Source organism: Pristis pectinata, chromosome 28, assembly GCF_009764475.1.
Source record: "Pristis pectinata isolate sPriPec2 chromosome 28, sPriPec2.1.pri, whole genome shotgun sequence".
Lineage (NCBI taxonomy): Eukaryota > Metazoa > Chordata > Chondrichthyes > Rhinopristiformes > Pristidae > Pristis > Pristis pectinata.
The window spans coordinates 10,954,848-10,973,883 of NC_067432.1; the positions used below are offsets into that span (position 1 = coordinate 10,954,848).

The 19,036-nt window shown below is 40.5% G+C and overlaps 1 protein-coding gene across 1 annotated transcript; it reads right to left on the reverse strand.

Annotated features, from left to right (window-relative positions):
- Positions 1 to 625: 625 nt before the first annotated feature.
- kif7 (kinesin family member 7) lies at positions 626 to 18,091 on the reverse strand. Its single transcript, XM_052040650.1, has 11 exons — positions 17,967 to 18,091; positions 16,631 to 16,825; positions 15,696 to 15,898; positions 14,726 to 14,923; positions 13,143 to 13,268; positions 12,138 to 12,314; positions 9,734 to 9,949; positions 7,515 to 7,721; positions 6,572 to 6,770; positions 4,928 to 5,092; positions 626 to 4,006 (listed from the first exon to the last, which is right to left on the reverse strand). Exons 1-11 carry the CDS (start codon positions 18,040 to 18,042, stop codon positions 3,609 to 3,611), a joined length of 2,160 nt encoding a protein of 719 aa, XP_051896610.1. The 5' UTR covers positions 18,043 to 18,091; the 3' UTR covers positions 626 to 3,608.
- Between the last annotated feature and the right edge of the window lie 945 nt (positions 18,092 to 19,036).

The following is a 19,036-nucleotide window of genomic DNA, read 5'->3' on the forward strand; positions in this document are numbered from 1 at the left end:
CTGCTTCATGGATCACTGGCGCCAGTACTGGGGGGGGAAGAAGTTATTTCACGGGGAGATGCTTCATCTGAACTGTGCTGGGATCAGTGTCTTGCTGAGTCAAATAAATAGGTTCCAGACTTTTAAACTAACTAGAGTGAGGGTCCTACTGATGGTGAGTTTAATAAATCAAAAGAAATGAGATAGCAGTGGCACAGGATACTGGCTGGTTTTGAGCAATAATCAAATAATGACAGGAAAGAGCAGAAAATATAAGCAGAAAATGAAAGAAGTATAAAAAAAATCATAAGCACATACCACTGGCAACTAGATGAGTTGATGGCACATACAGGGACAAATGAGTTTGATCTAATAGCTGTTACAGAGGTACACTTGCAGGGTAACCAGGACTGGGAACTCAATTTTCCCAAGTTATTCAATGTTCCAAAAGGCAAAAAGGGTCAGGAAGTGGAATAACATTGCTAATGAAGGAAGATATTGGTGGAGTGCTGAGTAGTGATATAGATGCAGAGGTTACCAATGTGGATAGGACAGGAATGAAGATACAGGTGGGAGCAGTCCACAGGTCCTCAAGTGCTGCCTTTCTATAGGACAAAACATAGATGTGAGAATATCAAAGGCATTTAGCACACAAGCACCTTCTAGTCCTATTTGGGAAGCAATGTAGGAAGCCACAATGGTCACAGCAGGTAATGATGCCCATGTTAGTCTTGTCCTCAAACCTAAGAGATCTTCCGAAGTTGCACAGGATAGCACAACTCACTGCCTATATTATTCATCACCTCAAACTACAGAAAAGTCATACCACTTTCACAGAGATATATGAATAAATACCATGAACAAATATGCAAATATACCATGAATAAATACATCAATAAATATGCCAGGTAGCACATTTGAGCAGTAGCCCCCATGCTTATCTCCATGGTAACCAGTGGCCTGGACTAGGACAAGGATTTGAAATAGGGCACATTGGCTGAGTATAAAGCATCAATACTGGGATGACGTATCAAGTAAATACAGGCGAGCACTCTACGCAAGATGTATTTCACTGTGCGTTTCGATATACATACGACTAATAAAGATAGCTGATTGTTCAACAAAGCATGAGATAAGGGACACGTTAGGTCTGTAAGAGTGTGATAATTGGACACATCAGGCCTGCTCTGAGTATCATATAATGATAACTATTATCTTAATTGAACAAAGGGATGCTTTAGGCACGAGGCTTCCAGACGCAGATCAAGGATCTACGAGGCACTTGATTTCACTCTAAGGTGATGTCAGAAGCAATTGGTCATTTGCCTTCTCATCTTGAGTTGGTCAAGAAGTGATGACCGAACATCTGTGCATTGAAGATGCAATACTTAATCCCTAGCTGTGTACAAATATGCCATGCTTTGTTAAATCAGAGAACAGGTATATGGATCACACCAGTAAGGTGAATGGGCCTCTCTCTCCCTTTGTAAAGTGAAAGATCAGTTGAATAAACACATCTGTTTAACCCAAGAGGCATGAGTGAATGAGTCTTTTTCTCCACAACAACAGTAAGTCCCCACCCCCTACACTAACCCAACATGCCTTACAGATTAAGAGGTAGTGCATACAGAGTACCAGTAAGACTGTGTTACACCAATGTCTCCATTCTCCCTCCCCACCTTCCAAAATGTATAGAGTTATGCAATAGAAACACCCTGGACCACATGTGAAAATGTGCCATGGTACAATATAATTGTATGAATATATATTGGCACTGAATCTGTGCAAGAATATACAGTATGTAAAAAGTGCAGCTGTTTGAGTACAGTACAAGTGATGTTTTAAAGCAAACATATGCACTGCTACTTCATCAATATGAGAATTTACACAAATTGTTTTCAAATCAACCAAGGAGACTTCTTATCTGGAAGTAGTAACAACAGCACTAGACAACAATAAAGAAACAGATTGTATTTCTATTCAAAAAAAGGCTGCTCATTTGGAACTGTTGTACAGTATGAATTTTTTAAAAAGTACAAAACAGTACAAAAAGCAGAAAAGTTAAAATAGAAAATGTTTGAAATATAAAACAGGAAACTCCTACTTATTTGCTCAGTAGTGTTCTCAGCTATGTGACATTCAAAGGCTACATGCTATACACTGTTCCATCAAGCACTCTTGGCAGTAGCTCCAACCTTTTTCAATGAAAGTCTCACTTGTTCATACTTGGTAAAGTATGTCGCTGTTCTTCAAACATCCCCCCTTATAAATGTCTGATGATGTCCTTAACTGCTCCTTTTAAGTAGCTGGAGCTGTTGTGGGAATTGCTGGCAGCCCTATTATTGGGGCAGCCAATGTTGCAAGTATTATTTTTATTTATTTGTCCCTTTGCTGAAAACTTTCTAACTAAATTAAGGCCTCCCTATAATCTTTGGTGCCACCTGTGCCTATCCTTGCACATTCCACCTGACCCTGTCCCCTTCACTCCAACTTTGGAATCACTGAGATGCAGAATAAAATTACGTGCACCTTAACAATGAGTGTCAGTCTTAATTCAGAAGACTGCCTCTAATGCAAAAGTACAGTGTTTTTCAAGTTCTAGAAACAGCTTTCCTGATGTCTCTGTAAGATTGCCAAAGTTTTATTCATTGGCATGCAGTGACCAGATTAAGAACCTAGACTGATTTCAATAGACCATTATTGTCAATGACAATCCAAGAATGTTTGTGTCCAGGAAAAAGACCAAACTCGAATTTAGTGGACCAGCCTGTCCTTACATAACTGAATTTCTCCTTTGTTAGTTTGAAAACCATTAGGAAATCAAGTTGTAAACTCTTCCTCTACAGAATATTGACTGACCTATCATGCTGGAGACTCAGCTCCATGGCCAAGCAATTGTCCAACCAGCTACGACTTCAGAATCAATGCCTAATGTAGGCACCTAATTTGTTTCTTACTGAATGCCCCATTTGAACATTAAACAAAAAGTGATAGTTTTAGCAGAATTTTGGACCAACTTTTGGCATATGAAAATGACCAGTTTCTAAACTGGGATGAGGTACTTAAGATAATGAAAAAGGTTTCTACACCAAAATAGTGTTAAATGAGGTTTAAACAGCAAAGTGACAAATTTTACAATTCCATCTGTTCCTCACTAAATACAAACCACCATGCAGAAAATATAGAAACAAAGAGCACAAGAATGTCCACAAGCAAATTAAATAGCATTATTTTTAAAGGAAACCCAGATGAGAACAGTTCAACCTAACCTAAGAAATGGTCCCTCATTGTGCAAGATCGAGCAATGATTCAGCTCCCCAGGACTAGGATCTCTGATCCCTCATTTTGTTCTAATTCTGCTGATGATTCTATAATCATGAATCTCATTGTTATTCTTAAGACAGATTTTTTTTTAAAAAAAGTAAATTGAAGTACATTTACTCTATTATTGCCCAATTCATCAAAGCTTCAGCACTTTTTTTTAAAACTGTTACCTTTTATATTTTAGCTGCTGTGTAGAAAACTTGTGGAACCAAATTGCTTTCCCTCAAAGTATTGTGTTTTCTTAACTGTACAATGAATATCTGACCTCTAGCATTCCTATACAATATGTGGCATCCAATGTTCAGCTACCCCACTGGATTCTTCCGGACATCAATGATCCCAGGATTGAAATAAGTAATGCTTGCATTGAGATTTGTGTTTCTGAGTGTTTTCTGGGGTTTCTGTCCAGGTGTAATACTCCAGTGCATGGCACCCTCTAGAGGTTGCACCACCCTATTACACAAATGTTCCAGTTCTTCCAAACCAGTCTGGTCGTCTGTTGGCAGTGAAGATCTCCGCCATGTAGGTGGCAAAGGCACGTGAACCAAATCTCGGAGTTCCTCTTTCGATTTGGTGATCCGTTCAGGAGCAACTGATGTGACATACGATTGCTCTGATGGAATGTTGTTCCCATTTTCTTCTCTTCCAGCTGCTGGGGGCACTTGGTCAATAGTTGGCTGAGATCTACTGACAGTTCCAAGACCTAAAAAAGTCAAAATATAGAGTTTATTGTCATATGCACAAGTATAATGAAAAACTTACTTGCAGCAGCAGCACAGGCACAGAGCATCAGATAATCATAAAAAAAAGACCAGAAAGTGCATTATTTCTCAAATCAGCGATATTCATGCAGTGATAAAAAGCGAGAAGGATCCAGGGAAAGGCACACAATTTATTTTTGTGAGTACGCCTCTCTTTCTCTCCTATGACTGAGTTCTGCACCCACGATATTGCTGGATGTTCAGGTTCAGGATACACAGGGCACACTGGTAAAATCCCTATCCAAGGCAAGTTTGACTTCTTTCCCTTCCTGGGCAGTATTTGACCTACACTGGGTGCCACAGCGTACTGTTTCTACAGTAACATTACATTAAAGGCTGCATAGCCAACTTTGCTCAGTGGTAACACCGATTGAAACTAGTTTGTTGTAAAATACTGGGAACTTCCCTAAGATATGAAAGATGGGACATATGCACGTTATACTTCACATTTTACAGAAGTAACAGACAGAAAGCTTCAAATATAAATAACCATTGGGATGACCTAGAATGAAAGGACCACAGGCAACCTTACTCAGGTATGGAACTGATGGGAAGATGGCAGAAAAAGGCAGCCAATTTGCATTGCTCTACCTCCCCTTAACATGCACTCATCGACAAGCTTTTTTAAAGAATGGTTAAAAAGATCAAGGCTCTAAAAATCAGGAGTAATTAAATAAAAATAAAATTGATTAACATATGGGCTCTTATACTTTCTTTGGCAAATACAAATTTTGTATTGTTAAAAGGGTTTCACACAATGGTCACTCTCTGGATAAAACAAACCTATTCTAGTGATTGAGAAGCAGATGCAGGAACTGCAGTTAAATGGGAAGTTCAGTGACCGCTGCCACGTTGCCTCTTACGTTTGTTCTGTTCTGCCGGATGATTCAAAAGGTAAGTGGACAGGTCTTTCAGCTTCAGGTTCAACTCATGATTGGCTTGTTTGTACCAAGCAAGCTCCTTTTCCAGCATTTGGATCCAACCCTCATACTGCTTCTGACTCCCAGCAATTCCTTCATCCACTTGTCCTGTGAATAAGTGGCAGAAAGAGAAAGACAATTCTACCAGTACCACAAAACTATTTCACTGCGCACCAGGGCTTTTAAATTAAAGCATTTTTGCTCAACTTTTTTCTCTTTTTTCTAAAAGCTTCTGACGTAGGGTGAAAGCTCTGTACTATAGGCATTGATCAATCTCTCTTGTGTAACACACTGTAAATGTCAACCTTAAACAACATAGAACAGTACAGCACAGGAACTGGCCCCTTGACCCACAATGTCTCTGCTGATCAGAATGCCACTTTAAGTTGCACATCTGCCTACGAGTGCTCTATATCCCTCAATTCCCTGCCTGTTCATGTGCCTGTCTAACTGCCTCTTAGTTATCGTATTTGCTTCCATCAACTCCCTGGCTGCGCATTCCAGACACCTCTCTTGCAACATCAATCTCCTTTAAACTCCTACAGTATATATACAAATGGTCCCAAATGGGTACCCATCTGACAGACTTAGATGTTTACTATCTGCATTTAAGACTGGGAAAGAACCAAGGCAGATTTTTCTCTTTGTTTTACATCCAGGTCACTCAAGGTTGATTATAGCATGCTTCTCACTGCCTGAAAGAAATCATTTAAGGTAAGATATCTTTATTAGTCACATGTACATCGAAACACACAGTGAAATGCATCTTTTGCGTAGAGTGTTCTGGGGGCAGCCTGCAAGTGTCGCCATGCTTCTGGCGCCAACATAGCATGCCCACAACTTCTTAACCCATACGTCTTTGGAATGTGGGAGGAAACCGGAGCACCCGGAGGAAACCCACGCAGACACGGGGAGAACGTACAAACTCCTTACAGTGTTTGCAGCTTGGGAGTTGAACCAGAGGTCTTTGCTTTGTAGGGCTTGTACTGTACTTGATGGCTATTTTGTCTAGTTCATAGAGTCATAGACAGGTATAGCAGGGGAACAGGTCCATTGGCACCTCCCAGGTCCGTGCTGACCATCAAGCACCTACTTTTACACTAAGCCCATCCTAATCCATTTTATTGTCTCTACATTCCCATCAACTTCCCCTCCCTCCAGCCAAATTCTACCACTCATCTACACACTAGGGGAAACTTAGAGTGGCCAATTAATCTACCGAACTGCACATTTTTGGGATGCGGGAAGAAAGGGCAGCTGGTGGAAGTCCACGCAGTCACAGTGAGAACATGCAAACTCCACACAGTCGGCACCTGATGTCAGGGTTGAACCTGGGTCACTGGTGCTTTGAGGCAGCAGCTCTACTCCTTGTACTATTGTGCAGCTCACTGGATAAAATATATTGCAGGAACTTAATAAAAGTCCTCATAGATTCGACTATGATAGTTGTTAAAATTTTAAAAAGAAACAAGAAAATAAATGGAGGATAACATATTATGTATCAATGATTATGCCCATATATTATCAGAGCTCCTGGGTACAATACGTAACACTGTAAAACACTCCACAGATGCAGTCAGTTACTACCTTGGCAGTGCTGCAGCAGGACTTGGAGGTTGCGCTCATGTTCCTTCTGCTGGAGGGTGAGGCGACGATCTGTCTCAAGTTGCTGACGCTCCACTGCTGCCTCCAGCCAGTAAACGAGTTTCTGCTGCTCCTCTGCTCTCATCTCCAACTCCATGAATGCCAGCTGCATCTTACGTTCTTCTTCTCGGAGTGTTACTACCTAGTTATACAGCGACATTGCTTCAGAACACGTTGCAAATAGCACAGTTCAAAAACAGTGCAATCTACCTGACCAATATGGTGTGAATGGTGAAACACAGACAGAGGACAAAAGCAGTGCTGATAATATCTGCTGGAGATAAAACATCCACACCCAAGGGCAAATGGGAATTGTGTAGATGGGTAAAAAGGTTGACACAGATGTGGTGGGCTGAAGGGCCTGTTTCTCTGCTGTATGCCTCAAAGGGTTTAAGGCTGGGTCAGACAATGTCTAAAGTGGTACAAACAATAAAAGCTTCCCGATTCCTCTCTCATTGATCGTGTGGATAGTCAGAGGATTTTTCCCAGGGCTGAAATGGTTGCCACAAGAGGACACAGGTTTAAGATGCTGGGGAGTAGGTACAGAGGAGATGTCAGGGATAAGTTTTTTTTACTTAGAGAGTGGTGAGTGCATGAAATGGGCTGCCGGCAACAGTGGTGGAGGCGGATACGATAGGGTCTTTTAAGAGACTTTTGGATAGGTACATGGAGCTTAGAAAAATAGAGGGCTACGGGTAAGCCTAGTAATTTCTAAGGTAGGGACATGTTCGGCACAGCTTTGTGGGCCAAAGGGCCTGTATTATGCTGTAGGTTTTCTATGTTTCATATGCCCTCCTTTATTACACTCTTAAAAATGGCTGTGTTTAGAGAAGACACAAATCCCTTCCAGGGTATAAAAAAAGAATACTAAAAATTAGTTGTTTACCTTGTCAAAGTACTTGCAGAGCAGCGCTCTGGTTTCGGATGCTGAGAGGTAGCTCAACTTTGCCATCAGGTTCATTTCACACTGGGACAGCATGCTGGCAGAGGCACGCAGCACCCTCTGCCGACGCGTGATTGTCTCGTTCTTGTACTCAATGGCAGCATCAAGTGCCTCAATAGCTTCATCCAGCTGGAAAAGGATTCTTTCTTCCTGGAGAGCAACAATTGAAAAACACTGAAACATAAGCTTAATTCTACACATGCTGGGAATCTGAAAGAGAAATGCAACACTCCACAGGCCAGACAGTATGCGTAGTGAGTGAAACAGAATAATTAACTTACAATGTAACACTGAATGGTGATTGATTCAAAATGTAAACTTTGTTTCTCCCTTTACACATGCTACCTTGCATGGTGATCCAGGCATCTTAATCTTTTGTGAAAAACTGATCAGCTCTCAGCTGGAATTTTACATTCAATATGAACATCACACTTTAGTAAGAATGCCCAGATCTTCTAGCTTTTCTAATCTAGATGAAGGAATTCAGTTATTCAAAAAGGAAAACTAGTTGTTTGCTTTGACTTGAATATCTTTATTGGGAATTTGACAGAGGTCTTCAAAGTCATAATTAATTTTGTTAAAATAAGGAGAAACTGTTTCTAACAGCAGAGAACAACCTAAAGTGATTGGCAAATAAAAAACAGGTGAAATGAGAAAATTATTTTATATACAGGTGACTAGAAATGCATAGAATGATAGGATGGTGGAGGTAAATTTAAAGTAATTTTCAAAAGAGAAAAAGAATTTTGCGCCAGATTCCAGCATGTTCAGTCTCTTGTGTTTTCATTATTTACTCTTTTTAAAATAACTACTAGATTTACACAGAAGGTTGTACTTCGTGCATTGCTTTTTTTTTGCCCTGGGGTAACACTTGTGAAATTCAATTCAAAACAGATTGAGCATTTAAATTCTTTCTCAGAAATGTAAAGGTGTGCACTGGCTCCTCCAAATGGCACAACTGGCAAATGCAACAAATTATCTGACAGTTCACCTGCTGGAGTTGATTGGGCACCTTGGTATCAGTAGTTCTATCATGACCAGCATAGCTAATCTTGAGTGTAATGGTCAGTGCATGTGGATGATCTGTTTTTTTTTTAAAAAATTAATTAATTGTAATGTTTTTATTTTGATTTCTATCAATTAAATGAGTTTTTAAGTAATTTTATTTAAATATATATTTTTAATTATTTAAATTCTTTTGAACTGTTTGTTAAATGTTCTGATCACTGGAAATATTCAAAACCAATTCAAGGGCCCTTGACAGCATGATCCTGAGGCCGAGTCATTGCCCCTGGGTCACTCCATGGGACAGCTTTGGCAATGAGGCCTGAGGGGAATTTGGACCCATGAGGTCACAAAATGTAGGTCCATGGGAATAGCAGTGAGCCAGATGGAGCACGATCCGGCAGCATTACGAGTGGGCAGTTAAATGAGGCACCAGATAGCAATAGTTTGTTGTGGAATCCTAATATCTTCACAAGAGGATAAAAACAGGAAACAAACCCTACCGCCAGTAACATGAGGCCAGAGACAAGTGGTCTCTGAATCTATAGCACCACTGTAAACTGACAGCCAATTTGACCTTTGATGAGAGGCCATCATTTTCTCTATGATCTCACTCCAGGTGAAATTACCTTATTCAACCATCAATCCCTCAAAGAATGAATTTTTCAATCACTGGACGACCTTTCATTAAAACTTAAAAACATAATAAATTATATTAGCTTACCAGCAAATCTCTCATTGTGTGGGTCACAGCGTAGCAGAGAATATGTTGCTTTATAACATTTGAAATGTTATCAACAAAGTCTGATATGGGAAGTATGACAGGGAGCACGTCATATCATGCTCACTATATCAAAATTTTACAAATTATAAACGGAGTGATTGAAAATACCACCAGATAAGGAGAATCTGTGTTAGATTCTGTGCCTGAAAATACATGGTGCTGCTATGCAGCTTCACAATGGTTATCAATTCCATTAAGCAGTGAGTGTACCACAACTGATTCTACTTGTGAACTCATGAATACCAGGTGATGTGTGCACTCAACTAAAGTAAAAGGCTCCAAGGACAGAATATTTGGTTAACATAGTGTCACCATTATTCTAATATACCAGTAATTCTGTCAGAAGGTACAGGATAGCATAGATGTACCACACCTCTGCAGACAGCAGGTTTCCCATCCGTAACTTCTCATCCAGTTCAGTGCGCTGTTTCATCATCTGATCCTTCTCATGCCGCAGGTTGGAAATCTCCTCCCGGATTTCCTGTTGGTCATTGGCACTGCCATTACGCAACTGCCCATTTTTCTCAGACAGCTCCTTTTCCAGAGATTCAATGCGGCTTGACACTCTCACAATGTCATTGGTCAGAGCCTAAAGAGAAGAAGGAACACATTGGCAAGTCAAAACAAAGTCACAATATCCTCCGTTAAAGAAATCTCTTTAGCCAGAGGGTCGTGGATCTATGGAATTCGTTGCCACGTTCAGCTGTGGAGGCCCGATCATTGGGGGTGTTTAAGGAGGATATTGATAGGTATCTAATTAGTCAGGGTATCAAGGGATATGGGGAAAAGGCCAGGAATTGGGGCTAGATGGGAATAGTTTAGCTCATGGTGAGGTAGCGGAGCAGACTCAATGGGCCAAATGGCCTACTTCTGCTCCTTTGTCTTGTGATCTTGTGACTTATATGTCAACAGTATCCCACTAACTCATTGGATCATGGGTTTAACTATTGATGTGAGTTGAATTAACTTGCTAGAAGATGGTTTGTACATATAGCCTTCTGTATCAGCCCGTGTTCTCACTACTGATCAGTATCCAGTACCCTTTGACTGCAAATTTATTTATGGTCATCAGGCTCAGAAGGATCAATGCTCACAATATTTATTACCCAGGCTATTGGGAAGATAGGAACATTATGTGTTTATTATTAAGCTCCTCAAGCTTACATTAATGCCAAACTCCTGTCATCTCCAAGACAAAAGGATTTTTCTAACTGTTCCTCAAGTTTAAGGATGTGTCCCTTCTTGTGAGGAAATAGTTTCTCTATCAACCTACAGATTCCCCACTATCAGGAAAATTTTCAATCAAGTTATCTCTAGCCCAAATACAATCCTGGATTGTGTAATTGCTCTTCATAATATCACCCTGGAGACCAAGTTTCATTCAACCAAATCTACACCAACTCCTCCAAGGTTAATACATTATTTTTAAGATAAGGACTCCAAAACTAAACATATTATTTCAATATACTCTAAATAGATTCTGATATAACTGCAGTATAACTTCTAACTCCTTGATTGTTTGTCTTTCAGAAATAAATTTCATCAGACATTTTCATGATTTTTTAAAATCTGTCCATGACATTTCAGAACATCTAAAATATTAGCAGACCAGACTAAGCCTGATCCAATATTCAATAAAATGATGAATAATCCTCTATTTCAAATCCACCTTTCCAGCCAATCCTTATATCCCTTGATTCACTTTCCAAGTGTTATTCGACACTACTGATTCAATAGCAGAGGTAGGAGGTAATCAGCAAAATGATTCCTTATCCATGTTTCACCTAATCAGACTTCATTGTTTCTCAACTCATTTTTGAGGATTGCAAAGGCAATCCTGTTCCCGGCTGCTTATCTCTAAGCTGCCACTGCTGGTGGGACGAGACATTGGTAAAGATTGTGACGGGGATGGCTAGCACATTATCTGGAAAGTATGATTTGGAAAGTATAATCTTGCCAGTATGACTGTGTCAAGCTGCTTGACTAGTCTGTAGGTCAGCTCTCCAAATTTGGACACCAGTCTCCAAATGCGAGGAGCACACTGCAAGGCTGGGCTGGGAGTGTTTTTACTGTGTCTGAATTTGATGCTTCATTGGTGTCAGGTGGTTCAACCAGTTTTATTCCTTCTCTGTTTAACTATGGTGGTACTGGTAGAACTGAGTGGCTTCTTGGCTACTTCAGAGAACATTGGAGAATCAAACACATTGGACGGATCTGGAGTCCCTGATTAGAGCCTTGAAGGACATTAGTGAACCAGATGGGATTTTATGACAACCAGTTATTTTCATGGTCATCATTACAAAGACTAGCTGTTGGGGTCTTTAGTTTGCAAATTCCAGATTATTAGTTGAATTTAATTTCCACAGTTACCATGTTGGGATTTGGACTCTGGTATCTGCACTTTTAATCCAGGCCTCTAGACTACTATAATACAAACAGAAATGCCGGAAACGCTCGGAAAGTCACGTAGAACTGATGAAAGGACCCAGACCTGAAACGTTAACTGTATCTCTCGCCACAGATGCTGCCTGACCTGCTGAGTGTTTCCATAATTTGCTGGTTTCCAGCATCTGCAGAGTTTTCTATACTACTAGTCCAGCAACACCTGCTGCACAACTACTGTACCTATGACTCATGATATGAATAATCTCTAAGGCTCCCCTGCTGCCCCTAAACTTGCATCAAAAACTCAACCTTATTCTTTCTTCCATTGGAATCTTAGCCTCTTGTCTACGAAACCCTGCAAGTCTCACCAGACCAGACTATAGCCTCGTTACCTGACTGGATCGCAGCCTCTTGCTCTCCAGACCACTCTTCTCCTGGAGCAAGGCTTCCTTCTTTTCTACAATGGTCTCTCGTTTGTTCAGCTCCTCCTCCAGGTCATCAAGTGCCTTTCGTTGCTCCAGAACTTTCTCAATTTCCAGGTCCAACCACCTTTTCTGCTCTTCAATTTTCTACAAAATAATTAGTCGATACTCAGGTCAGAATGACCACAAGAACAAGCCCTCCTCTTATAAAAGTTGTCAGAAAATCTTTGGGCCTTTTGCCACCCTGCCACAATTATGTCAGCAAACTGACATATTTCTGATACAAACAGCTTCTGTGGTAGGATTGTCTGTCACTAACAGTTCCTTCCACCCCACTCCAAAAGAACTTTATAGCATTCACGGTGGGAATAAAGAAAATGCTCAGCTCAAAGTTTCCTGGGCCCTGGTTTGATTTTTGCTGGATGTGGCATGTGATGTTTATCAGCCTTGCCTACAATGGCAACAAGGCCCACATGGTGCTACAGGCCTTGATCTTGATCTCTCTGGGTGATGTGTTGGAACAAAGGGACATAAACATATCAGTGACATGTCACGCATGAGGACAAAAATGATCTGAGCAATATAATACAGCCCCAAATTTCAATATCTATCAAACACTATAATGACTTTGCTCCAAAAGCCCACCACAACTTTGTCCCATGCTTTAAGATTTACATTAAAGACTCACTCGCAGGTTTTGTTAAGTTTTACCAGTTCTTTTATAAATAGGATTTCTTTCAATTGGGTCAGTGAAAATTTGCTGAACCAATTGCTCAAAATTAATAACTACATCTCATTAAAAGTTGAGGAGAGCAGTACAACTGCAAGTACTTAATGATCCATACACTACTTCAGTAAGGATTACCACCTCCAGGAGGACCATATAAAGAAAGTGAAAAGGAAAACAAATAAACAAAAAAAGGAAAAGAAAAATCTCTTTTATTCAGATCCAAACTTGCTCCACTATTACCTTACCTGTTGCTCTTCAAGGCTGATTACAGACCCATTGCTGCCACTCCTCCTCTTCCTTTGAAAGGCTGCAATCTCTTCAGTTTTAATCTTAAGAATCTTTTGTTGCTGTTCATGTTTTATTTCAAGTTCCTGGATACAGGTGGAGGAAAGATGAGCACTTCATTATTCCCTAATCTTATCATAGACACCATCTCTTCAACACATTAAACTTAAAATCTATATCTTCATCTTCATACTCCCACACAATTTTCCCCAAGCCTCTATGTGCAGTTTTCTTCTCTACTGCATTCCCTGCTTTCTGGCTTTGAATATCAGTTGTCATTTTGGCACGTAGTTGGTGTTTGATCCTGCAGATGCTTTGCATCTTCATGTGTCAAATCACCAGGATCGACTATATCTCCACACCTGAGATCAAGCCCAGTCCAAGCACTGCCAACAGGATGAGATTTCAGTTCAATTTCTGGTTGTTGTATCCCCCCCACCCCCACCCCTCACTGATACCCAACAGTTCTTAACCAATAACAGACATTAGGATTCTATTATGTTCCCAACTTGCAGATTGCTTATAAAGGGTCAGTCTCTGGGAAATCCCGACCAAATTATTAGCTATAAGGGGAGGTCAGACAAACCTGCATTGTTTTCTCTGGTGTCAGAGGCTGAGGGACAATCTGACAAGAATATATAAAATTATCAGAGGCATAAATAGGGTAGATAGTCTTTTTCCCCAGGGTGAAAATATCAAATACTAGAGGGCACAGCTGTAAGGTGAGAGGGGGTAAATTTAAAGGAGATTTATGAGGCAAGTTTTTTTTTATTAACAGAGTGGTAGGTGCCTGGAACGCGCTGCCAGGGGAGGTGGTGGAAGCAGATACAAAAGCAATGTTTAAGAGGCACGTGGACAGGCAGGGAATGGAAGGATATACTCCACGTGCAGGCAGATGGGATTAGGTTGGTTGAACAGACATCAAGAACTGAAAGGCCTGTTCTTGTGCTGTACTATTCTAGGACCCCAAGGGCACAGTCGGAGGGGAAAGTGACTGGAAATTCATATCCAACAGATCCCTGGCAAGCACTCCTTCTCTGTGTTTGGAATAACTGCTGAGGTGAAAGCGCTGTACAGAGTAGAGTAGCCCTGTACAAGACGAGATATTTTTATTAGTCACATATACATCGAAACACATCTTTTGCGTAGTGTTCTGGGGGCAGCCCGCAAGTGTCGCCACTCTTCTGGCGCCAACACAGCATGCCCACAATCCGTACTTCTTTGGAATGTGGGAGGAAACCGGAGGAAACCCACGCAGTCATGGGGAGAACGTACAAATTCCTTACAGACGGTGGCCGGAATTGAATCCGGGTCCTACAGTGCCCTATTGGGAGAGTTCTTTATGCAGACTTTCAAACCCTGGAATGGAGCAGTTTTTCAGCCACTCCAGATACTGGGTAAAGAGTTCTGAGTCCACAAAAACTACTTCTTTCACCACTGACACCTTGTGCTGACCTGTGCATTTCACCCTGCAAGTCGTAAGGAGATGATGAAGGCAGCCCAAGTTAACCTGAGTGAAACCTCAACATGCACCATGCCGTACCTTCACTCGATGTTTTCCTTTGTGCATCTCAGTTTCAAATCGCCTTTTCTGATCCATTTCCTCTTTCAGTTTCTTTTGCAGTAGTGCCTGTTGCTGCTTCATCAGTTGCACGTTTCTCTCCATCTCATGGATCCGCCGCTCGCTCTGCGATGACAGTGATACAAGTCGCTCCGTATCCCGCTTCTTCTGACTTAGGGCCTGGCAACAATATTAGGGCCAAGATTAGCAGCAGCTGACAGCCTTGTGTATAAAATAAAATCCTTCAGTGCTTACCCCTTGTAGTAGGAAATGGAACTGAATGAAAGGGTGGAAAAAGGAAGAAAAATACTGTGTACAGATCCTAAGTACCGAAGGAAAACATTCCTTCCCCTTCCATTCTAGATCCACAGGAGCCAAATACCTTCTAGTACTTCACCAACTGGCCATTCTTTATGTGTGAATGTGTAATTAGAACATAGAACAGCACAGCACAGGAACAGGCCCTTTGGCTCATGATGTCTGTGACGAACATGCTGCCAAATTAAAATAAATCTCTTCTGCCCCCACAGAATTTGAGTGGCGTGCTTTCAATAACCCAATATACTTGTTCCTAGAATCCCATTTATTACACACTGGTCAAATGAGATGGAAGTAAAAATTTCCTAAACCTGTTACCTGAAATCCATGCTCCTCTGGGCACAGACTATAAGATTTAGAGACAGCCTACGACACTGCTGCAAAAAGAAACAGCAGACTGCTGTTGTAAAATAAACCCTGGATCAGTATTCTAAAATAAATACCAAATTACCAAAATTAAAATAAATACTTAGATCTCGCATGTTTCTAACCACTTTAGTTTTAAGTACAGGACCCATGACACAGCAATATTTTTCATCTCGATCCAGCTGAATTGCCACTTACTCTTGTTCGTAGCGCCTGCAACTAACTCATTCAAAGGCCGTCATGTTACCAAACACATCACCTCACGCACCTGCACTTTGCTCTGAGCTGCAACAACTTTTTTATGGTACTCCTGGAGCTTGGTCCTTTCCATTGGGTCCCTGGGTTCTTTCTCCTCAAGGTCCCGCAGCTGTTTCTGAGCCTCTCTCAGCTCCACCCTTTCCTGCTCCGCCTCTTGTTCCAGCTCTCTAATCTTCAGAGAGTACTGCTTGTTCATCGCCTGGGCGTCTCGTCCTGGCCATCCAAGCAAAAACCGGGTTTAACTGAAAATTTATGGGGATTACTAACAATACAAGACCAGTCACTACTTACAAACCCTGACATAATCTTAATATGTTGTTCATGTAGATAGTTTGCCGCAATTATAAGAGGAATTGAAGTTCCAAATAACTTCAATTTTTTTTTACTTTTAATGAAGTCATTAAAACCACAAGTGCAATTCTACCGATAAAACTGATCAGGTTAAAGAGTAATAGGTAATCTTTATTTTTGGATGTTAGAAACTTCAATTAGTATATTACAATAATGACAAAAAGCAGTGAGGCAACTGCGTTACTCTATTAAAATGTGCAGTAATAGGGATATATTTTCAATAACCTTTTTACATGATAAAAGTGGACATGGTGATAGGGCAACACAGATTGCATTGTTAACACAAAAAAAATGTCATCAAGCAAAATTATGAAGAAAATAACACAAAAATGTGATAAAAATGACAATATTAAGTCATGGTGTAGATTGGAAACTATTGATTACGTATACAAAGTTATTTATCACCGCCTATGATCTATTATATGACTCCAAGAATATTGCCGTCTTTCTTCATCTACTGTTACTTCAACTTTCAGAAGGAACATCGATTGAATTAGGAAGCTGATGAATTACCTTGCATGTATTTTGTTGGCAATGTGGAAAGGTCAGTGCAAAAACAGTTAGATAAATTTATTGGAAATTGACCCCTTGTACCTGTTTTGACGAGTTCTTTGATCAATTCTTCTTTCATACGGATGTTGATGGCCAATTCCCTCATCTTGTGTTGTGCTTGAACAAGCCTCCACTCAGAATTCTTCAGTTTGGGATGGTTCACAGGCGAGCCTTCCCTGAAATCATTTGAAATGGAAAGACAGTGGACCCCATTGTGGTCTCTCTTCCTGTGTGGAGCTATACGATAAGAAAGTAATGTGGAGCAGATTTAAGATCATCAAACTGGAGCTCTGGAAAATACTAAGCAAGTTTATCAACAATAATTTTTTTTAAGGGTTACCATGCTGTAGGTCTTTCAAAAAAAAAATGTTGGCTTATAAATTCTCCTGCGCCTCACATCTGATCACAACCATTTGCAAGTTCTCTTCTATTCACATGCCATCTGTTGCAAACTTCAGCTGAGCCCAAGGTCAACAGTTTCATGGACAACTGAATAAGTGTTGCATACTTTTGCTGATGAAAGTGTGCAGCCTTGAGGACAGGATTGAGGCCAGTGACTAGGGAGGAGGATGATAGCCAGTGGCCAAATGCATAATCGAGCAGGCAGTTTGGTATGGCCATGAGGTACAAAACCTAAAAAAAATCACTACTAATGATTGGAGGGCAATTATGAGGCAAGGGGGGTGGAATGGAGATTGAAACTTCCATCAGAAGCCTTGTGGAAATTCCAGCATGTGCAAGGGTAACGCACTTAAGGAAGTGCTTGGTTGCATTTCTGAATGACATAAAATGACCCAGAAGTGGACATTATTGCATTCAACTCTGGAAGATTAATTACATAACTCTTGAGGAAAATAAAGCATTGCAAAGTCAGAGTTGAACCATTAATTTCCTCCTCTCTCCACAGATGCTGCCTGACCTGTTGTGTATGTCCAGCATTGTTTGTATTTCAGATTTCCAACACCTACAACTCTTTTGCTTTATGTGTAACCTGACTGTGGTACTGTGGTGGGATTGTCAAGAAATCCATGAATCTTATGCCACTCGTGTTGTGAGTTGCAGCGATGAAAAATGATTTCAATCTTTTGGTCTACCAACCATCAAAGCATATCATTGTGTGGATTTGTGGCAGAAGCAGCTCAAGAACTCTTGCCAGTTCTTAAGTAGTTTTCCATGGAACAATCCAGTGTGCCATAACCAATTAGAAATATGTACTGACTTATGATAACAATGGCAAATGGGAGAAAACCCTGGCTTCAGGAAAAGGGGGAAGATACTTGAAAATAACACAGCAAGTATAGAGGTCAGCTCCCCAAAATGAATAGATTGATTGCTGCACTAATTGTCCATTAGTAACCAGACCACAAGAGGTACATACACTTCGTTATTTCACACCGAGGACTGCTCAAGTCACTGTGTCCATGTTGTATGAGGCTGCTTCTACTTTTCACCATGCTGTTCAATCCAGGAACGTCTCTTTTTGTCCAGGTCCGATTAATCTGGCGTCTGTTAGAGTTGAAGAATTATTCTCAGGATATCAGAACAATACAAAACCTTTACAAACATTTTCATTGCTCTGCACAATATTACACAAGGCAACACAAAGATACTCATCTGCAAGTTCCCTGATAGATTATTGATTAGCTTTTACATTAATTTTTAACCTTTGTCCATTAAATGAATTTCTGTTGGAAGAATAAGAGTGTAATCCTATGACAGTCTTTCTTTTTTGTGTAAATCTTCTGCCTTGTATATTTACATCATTATTTCTAAATGTCTTCCCTTGTTTCCTAAAGGTAATGAATTTCACTGTAATACAGGTCTTTTAGATGCCTATTCCCCTCGGTATGTCATACTTCGAGTTAGCACTGATGGTAAAATAAGGAGGATGGTGGGGCACTTGGGCATAGGCTTTTCAAGCTCGATTTCTTAACGTGGTCACAAATCTTAAGGGAACACGTGAGGGACTTGCATGTCTGTTTAAAATTGAGTGCAATGAAGGGCTTTGATCTGTTCGGGCTATAAACCTAATTTGGAAGAAATTCCAAGCAAAGACAATCAGAGAGCTTCAGTTGATAAGCCATTCTGTAATGGAAACAAACTTTTTTTTCCCCCATGCAGTCAAAGTTATTGACATATGCATAAGCACATGTATGCACAGGTGCAATGAAAAATTTACTTGCAGCAGCATCACAGGCACACAGCATCAGATACACAACATTCACAAGGAAAACCTAAATTAACAACATAAATGATACAAAATTATACAATAAAGAACACAATTAGAACAAAAAAACCAAAGTCTGTTGTAGTGCAAAGTGGTCATAGTTTTGCTATACTGAGGTAGTGATTAGGGTTGTGCAGGTCGGTTCAAGTAGATGTTCTTGAACCTGGTGAAGTAGCTGTTCTTGAACCTGGTGATGTGGGACTTCAGGCTTCTGTACCTCC

What these genes read in the sequence shown, in the direction of transcription:
- kif7 (XM_052040650.1), bottom strand. Translation starts at nt 18,042, where the DNA reads ATGGTGAAAAGTAGAAGCAGCCTCATACAACATGGACACAGTGACTTG. An exon ending in AAGGAAAACATCGAGTGAAG is followed by an intron (nt 13,269 to 14,725) that starts GTACGGCATGGT and finishes ACCTGTATCCAG; the next exon opens with GAACTTGAAATAAAACATGA. An exon ending in CCTGCTGCAGCACTGCCAAG is followed by an intron (nt 5,093 to 6,571) that starts GTAGTAACTGAC and finishes ACTTATTCACAG; the next exon opens with GACAAGTGGATGAAGGAATT.